Source organism: Geospiza fortis, unplaced genomic scaffold, assembly GCF_000277835.1.
Source record: "Geospiza fortis unplaced genomic scaffold, GeoFor_1.0 scaffold318, whole genome shotgun sequence".
NCBI lineage: Eukaryota > Metazoa > Chordata > Aves > Passeriformes > Thraupidae > Geospiza > Geospiza fortis.
This window is the reverse complement of record NW_005054371.1, coordinates 2,824,161-2,831,259: the sequence shown is the minus strand read 5'-3', so window position 1 is coordinate 2,831,259 and position 7,099 is coordinate 2,824,161. Positions and strand designations below refer to the sequence as shown.

General features: G+C 36.5%; 1 protein-coding gene across 1 annotated transcript in view; it reads left to right on the top strand.

The window, feature by feature from the left end:
* Positions 1–7,099, top strand: part of GK5 (glycerol kinase 5) — a 24,177-nt gene that overhangs the window by 6,063 nt on the left and 11,015 nt on the right. The window contains exons 3-10 of the mRNA XM_031060034.1: positions 395–470; positions 890–983; positions 1,969–2,100; positions 3,117–3,192; positions 3,818–3,879; positions 3,961–4,034; positions 4,359–4,419; positions 5,529–5,655. Of these exons, the coding sequence (XP_030915894.1) occupies positions 395–470; positions 890–983; positions 1,969–2,100; positions 3,117–3,192; positions 3,818–3,879; positions 3,961–4,034; positions 4,359–4,419; positions 5,529–5,655 (702 nt within the window). The remainder of the gene's footprint in view (positions 1–394; positions 471–889; positions 984–1,968; positions 2,101–3,116; positions 3,193–3,817; positions 3,880–3,960; positions 4,035–4,358; positions 4,420–5,528; positions 5,656–7,099) is intronic.

Genomic DNA, 7,099 nt, shown 5'->3' with positions numbered 1-7,099 from the left:
TGCTTTGGTGCTTTTGTTCACATTCATCCATGTGAAATACACATTTTAATTAATTATGTGGGCATATGTAATCTGCCTGCCTGTTGCTGGGATTGTTCATATAAAGTATCAGCAGGCCTTTCAGAGGGTGGGAAGGATCTTTGAGCCACAACTGCTTTTGCAAAATACGTAGGTTTGTTTATCTGATTTGGAATCAATTGTATGACTCAGAGCTCTCTAATATTTCACTGCTCTTAACACTTAGTTGAACGATTTGTGGAGATTTATATTCTCATAAACTATTATTTTCTTAAGTATTCCATAGGTTTTATAGTTATATTGAAGGAGTAATATTTTTCTTTGCTTCTCCAAATAAATTCTTTTTTTGTGGTTGTCATTTATTTTCGGTTTTTAGCTGCAGGACTTCACATGAGGCAAATTGCTGGTCTTGGCATCTCCACCCAGAGAGGAACTTTCATTACATGGCACAAGTATGTATGTTGTGTGTTCTTTAAAATGAATTTGTATTCATTTGTATTCATAGACTGGATGGAAGCAGGCTGTAGAGGCGTTGAACTCAAAAGTAAAAATTGTCAAGTCACTCATGTTCTCTTGTGTTTGCACAGCCCCACCTTAGAGCTGTTCAGAACAGATCGTGACTGTGTGGCCTTTTTGTTCTTTATGCATTGGAAGAGATGAATACATATGTATTTTTAATTCTGGTGAGAAGTCTGGCACTCCAAATGTCTGTATGCTGATTTAATAATTCCTCAAATCCACCAGGAGGATATGCAGTTGTTATAGGAACTAACCTAGTGTTTATTGTCCTGATTGGAAAATGGAGAATAATGTTGAATGTTTTGGGCAATTTGTGTTCTCTAGCTTTAATCATTCAAATACTGTTTTTCAGGAAGACAGGGAAACCTTTTCATAATTTCATAAGTTGGCAAGACTTAAGAAGTGCTGAACTTGTGAATTCCTGGAATAACTCCCTTCTGCTGAAGGTAAAACTCCACTAATCTAGATACTGCTTGGATATATTAGAACTGTTTAACTTTTATGACAAGTAAAGGGCACTATATGGAATACTGCAAGTGTCCTGTTCACAGAATTATGTGATGTGCTGTGGCCATCATTTAACTGAGCAATGAACATTTCACTGAGTAATATTAGCATGGAAGATACTTCCAAGAAATAAAGTTCAGTACTGGTAGCCTAAAGTAATTATTATGGAAAAAGATACCTATAGGTCTAAGGCTCATGTTGTTACTTTTTAGTCTGTTACATTAAAACGTTGCATATTGACACCACTACAGCCTGGATTGTGGATGTAGGTAGGTCTGGCTTGGAAGTGGTTTGGGCTTTTGGTTTCTTGGCTTGTTTTTTTAATGTACCCTTTGCTCAGATTATCTATAGGAGATACATTTTATGCTGTTTGTGGCTTCTGCTTCATACCTTTAGAAGAGAAAGATTTGTTCCAAGTCCAAAGACAGAAGTTAGTTTTCTTGTAAGTGGAAACTACCAGCGCAGTCACAATAAGAAATTAAATTCTTGGGTTTGCCACTTACTTCTTTTGTGAAAACTTGATTAATGATTAAATTCTGGTAAATTACTAAGTTATGATTGAGCCTGTCAACTGTAAGAGAACTTCCACTGGAATAACAGTGTGTAATGCTGCCAGCCACATCAGGCATTGCTCACAGAGGTGACCAGTGGTGACAATGCAGAGCAGTGGCTGTCAGTGCTCCAGCAGAAGGTGCTCAAGCAGCCTTGCTTAGAGCAGCTGCTCTTTCCTGTGGTGTGTGTTGCAGGAAGGCTGTCTGTTGATATGAACATCCTTACATAATCTTACTCAGGATCCTCTAAAGGAGTTTTAGCTTTCTGAATCTAATGTCAGCAGCTTTCAGCTGTGTTGTCATCCTTTAAAGGTAATTGGTAACCTTTAGAGGGCAAGATTAAAAATTAAGTAACTGTTTTCTTTTGAAACAGGTAATCCATGTTATTTTTACAGTGCTTCATTTCTTGACTGGGAATGATCGATATTTGGCACCCAGTTTTCTTACTTTTTCAACACATCAAGCTTCTATGAAGTTGTCATGGGTTTTTAAAAACATACATGAGGTAAGCTGGAAAGGGAAAAGCAATAGGTTTCTTAAGTCATAATAATGGCTTGTGACTTGGAGGTGTTCAGGGCCTGGCTGGATCTGGCTTTGAGTGCCCTGGTTTAGTGGAAGGTGTCCCTGCTCATGGCTGTGGAGTTGGAACTCCCTAAGGTCCCGTCCAGTCCAGGCCATTCCATGACTCTGTGACTATTGGCTGTAATTGCTTCAGTTTTGTCTTGCTGGTTCTTCTCAGAAGAACCGGAAAGGATTTTTTCTGTGTTAATGTTCAAAGCCTGTCTACCTAAATAGGAACTTATATTTGTACAAATTTTTCCTCTCATTCTGGAAATGTGTAGTAGTAAAAAGCTTCATACATAAGCAACATAATAAAATCATCTTATTTCACTTGATACATTTATGCAGTTAGTGATTGTACTCTGTTATAAAGCTGTTTGCCCTCTGGTTTTGCATGATGATTTTATTTATTTTTTGTGGGACCTCTTACCTTTCCACTCTGCATTATTCCAGAGTGTTGTGCAGTTTCACAAATAACACCATACCGCACAATTCATTTTGCGTTTTTGTGAATTGTAAAATGCATGGGGAATAAGTTGTACTGGATTAATCTAGTGCACTGATGAGCCCTGAGCTATGTGTTGCTATATTCATTACTCTAATACTCACCATGCAGGACCTTGTTTTCTTTATCTACCACTCTTTCACCACTGTTATAATTGTGACTGTAAGTTTCTTTTCATAAGGCTATGATGCCCCTACAGTAGAAGATTAATTGCATTTCTTTCCTTAGAAACAGCTGTAAAAAAGTGTTCTTATTTTCTCTTAGGAGCATGAACTTGTAGGATAGTATTAGTTAAATAGCCAACTCAGCCTTTCTAGAAGAAAAGTTTACAATCAGAGACTTATTTTCTGAGGACATTTAGATTAATCATGAAGAAAATAATAAAAGAAATCAATAAATATTCTTCTCTCACTATACCCAGTTGTAAATAATTTTTTTCATATATTTTTTCCCAGGCTGAAGAAGCTGCCAAAAAAAACAACTGCTGCTTTGGAACGGTTGACACGTGGTTACTGTATAGATTGACTAAAGGTGAACATTACAGTTCCTTTTAAATATCAGTAAAACACACTGGAATCTAAGAAATTATGTTCATTACTTGTCATTTATATATCCTAGAATTCAGATACTTTTTTTGCAATTTGTGCTTTTGTAAATTCGATTAAAATTGTAATGTATTTCCTGTTACAAAAAGAACTTCTGAATAAATTATTCTTTGAGCCTGCCTGGAAGGGAAATATTTATTCAGTGTAATCAGCCTTCTAAGAGTATAAGATTTAAAGAGGACTAGCAGAGCTGATTGGTGTTGATTGAAGAAAAGTACCTGTGAAAGCAGAAGAACAAAGAATTGTTAAAAATGTGTAAGAATTACAAGTTTCAGTCCTGAGGACTAATGCCTGAGGAGTCACATTATGACTGTGATGCAGTTGGTGTGGAGCTGTTGGCTGTTCTAGACCGGTTCATGAGAAGAAACAGGGTAATTAATGTGTGCACAGTATAGTGAGCAGCAGGTAGAATCTCTGTGCTCATTGTTTCGTTGTGATTTTGCTCATACACACTTGATTTATATTTCATGGGAGTCAATGAGATATTTAAAGAAAACTCTTAAATATTTGGATGTCTAAAAATCTCTCTTTGTTCTCTCTTTTCATGCTAGGTTCTGTGTATGCCACAGATTACTCAAATGCCAGTTCCACAGGCATTTTTGAGCCCTTTATGGTATGTGCTGTTCCAGAGAATGTTGTTGCTATTTATTGTGCTTCTCAGATGGTTGCTGATGTTTTCACCTTTTCATTTCAGAAATGTTGGAATCCCACTTTGTGCAATCTACTTTCTATTCCAGTGTCTATTTATCCACCAGTGAGAGACACAAGGTAACTATGAAGACATAATTAAAAGAATATGATAACTGTTAAATTAATTGCTAAACTAATTATGATTAATTATTAAATACTAAATATTCTACACGGGCCAAATAATACAGATGAGCACAAAAAATATTTTTATATGCATTTATACCTTATATTACAAGTATGCCAAGTCCAAGATTTTTTTAACTGTGTTTCTTAAAGTGATAGTTTTAGTGTTTTCTTTAAAATAAGTCAGTAGCATTACCTTTTATGTGTGACCCAGACCCAGGCTCTATGTACCTAGATTTCATTTTAACAAAAAGTCATTTTAATGTGATTTGTTTTAAGCTTCAACTTTGGATCAACTGACTCTGAAATATTTGGCGTACCTATTCCAATAATGGCAGTGGTAAGTGAGAATATTTTCTTAAATTTGTGTGTTTATATTCTGTTTATTTGACTTTGATTGAGTACTTGCTTCTTTCTTTAGTATTATCTATTGATTCTCTGTAACTTAGCTACCATAGAATTGATTGTTGAATTTTTCTCCAAAAAGCCAGTCTACAACCTTAGGGGGAAGGAGGAGAAAGGAACAAGAAGGGTTTTCTAGAGGTTGAGGTCCACTAAGTTTGTGTGACCAAATGATGAAGTTCTGAATGTAGGACTCTAAGCTTTGGTAATGTGTGTGTCTGGCTTAAAATCATTTATTCTGTATGAAGTTATACAAGAGTCCATTCTGGCTTGACTTCAGTGAGACCAAACATCTGTATGAGTATTTGTTAATAGATCCACTTTGTGGTACCTTTTATCCCTTTTTTATTTTTCGCTAAAAATAAGTGGCAAATAACATGTTCTTTCCTCAGTAGTTAGAATTAGGATAAGAAAACCTAAAGTGATGATTTGGAGCAAAATCTGCTTGAATTGAGCTAATTGAAGAAGATGTCCCCTAGTTAACATGAATTTGTCTTGTTTTAAAAGACTGTGGACTAAATCTTGCATTAAATTTACTGTTTCACCAATGCAAAAACATAAGTAAAAACATTTAATAACCATAATCATGGTTGAAAAATGGAGCGTAGAATAATTTGGTACAGGAGGGGTATCAAGGAAAAAAGAAGGCAAGACCTCAGTACTTCAACTTCCTATTTGGAGATAAAGGAATTCAGGCCAAGCTACTCTGTTCTGCTCCTTGGGATTGCAAATGCCTCATTTATCCTTGTTAAATATTAAACCACAAAATACTTCTTTTGTTTCCATAATGTTTTTCAGTGTTGCAAGGAGTCCTACAGATACTTCACACTGTGAAACTTGGTGTAATTTGATGCCCGTGATAAATCTGACAGTTATAATGGCCTGCAAATGCTTAAGAAATTGTAAATGAGGCCTCTCTGAATGCTCAGTTCCTAAGTGTTACTTGTATTCAGAACTCCAAAGTGTTTACAGAGATATTTTCAAACCCAGCATTGCAGGTTGGTAGTTGGTAGCTAACTTGTCCTGTTGTTTTTGTCGGATTGACAGGTAGCTGATCAGCAGTCAGCTATGTTTGGAGAATGCTGCTTTCACCCAGGAGATGTTAAACTGACAATGGGAACAGGTGGCTTCTGGAATGTCAATACTGGAGAGCATCTCTTTGCAGCACGGGGAAGTAAGACTGAAGTTTTGGTTTCAGGGGATTTTATTCTTTCAGCTGTTCCTTGATAGCTGTTACTGCTGAGGGTCCACAAAAGAATAGAACAGGGTTGTGCTTTTTCTTCTGTCTGTAAGGGTAGAAAAAGAGCTTGGGAGCTCTTTCAGAAGAGAAGACTGTGGAAAATTTTAATTAGCAATGTAAATTTTGGTTATCCTAAAGTAAGCTTCTCAGGAAGAGAACTTAATTAGCATCATTGGTAATTATATCTGCTACCTGCATCCCTCCTGTTTTGGTTTTTTTCCTTCACCTGTTCTTCATAGTAGTATTGTACAGGATAGGAGAAAAAAGCGATTGATCCTCTGGCTTCTCACATCAAAATGTTGCAGTGAATCATTGCAAGTTCTTCCCCTTGAGCCCTTAAGCATTGAAGCACGTGCAGTGAGATAATGCAGGATTAGAAGTTATAAGTTTTCTTTTAAAATGGGCTCCCCAGTGTGTATCTAGTGTTTAAAACTTTGTCATTCTGAACATCTGTGGTCTGTCAAGTAATTTGTCAAGAGAGCAAACACTGAAGATGACACTGAAGTAAATTTGCCTACACAGTCTCTCTCTGTCTGTCATATTTTTAAAGAGTTACTAATTTCAGGATGTCTACTGCTTAAAATGGAGTGAGGCTGGGGAGTAGGACAACAGTGTGATAAAGAGAATTTTACCAGCTCGAGTCTTGAAGGACCTTGGCAAATACATGAGATGTGTCAGGACCGAATAGCATAGACTTTGAATTCCCTGTGAATGGAAATGCTTTTTATGATAATTAATTACGTCATTATTATGACATTTTTACTTAGGAAATAATACATATGTAGTCTGTTAAAATGTAATAGCAAAAAACTTGCAGTAAAGTTTTTCTATTTAGCTATTGTATTCTGATAGGACTTAAAATCTTCTAAGGCAGTGCTATGAAACTTTTACTGCTTTAGGCTGTTAGTTTTGTTAAAATTATTTCCCTGTGTTCTCTGGCTGTCGTGGGGTATGGTTAGTGGGACAAGTTAAGTGCCTGCCTTTCTCAGTGCCCTGGGCATGAAATGTAATGTGTTCAATCTTTAAAGCTGACATATGTATTTAAGACTGCAAGATGAATCCCTGCAGCATCCTTGTGCAAGCTATTCATTAGCTGCTGTTCTAGTTTCTGGTCTACATTTAGCTCCTACATATAACAGTTAAAAAAAAAAGAAAAATAAAGTCGTTCCTTCAGGACCAGGCTGTCTCATAATTCAATGATGGAATCATGTTGAATAGGTTTAAAGCTACCCCTGGTAGCTTGAGGGTTCTTAAAGCTACCTCTGGTCATGCCAAGTGTCATGGGGATCCCTTCCCTAGAGGTAGGATTGTGTTACCCTGCTAGAAACTCTGGTGTGAGCATCTTTAGGGAGGCCATGTGATGGATGGATGTCTCTTT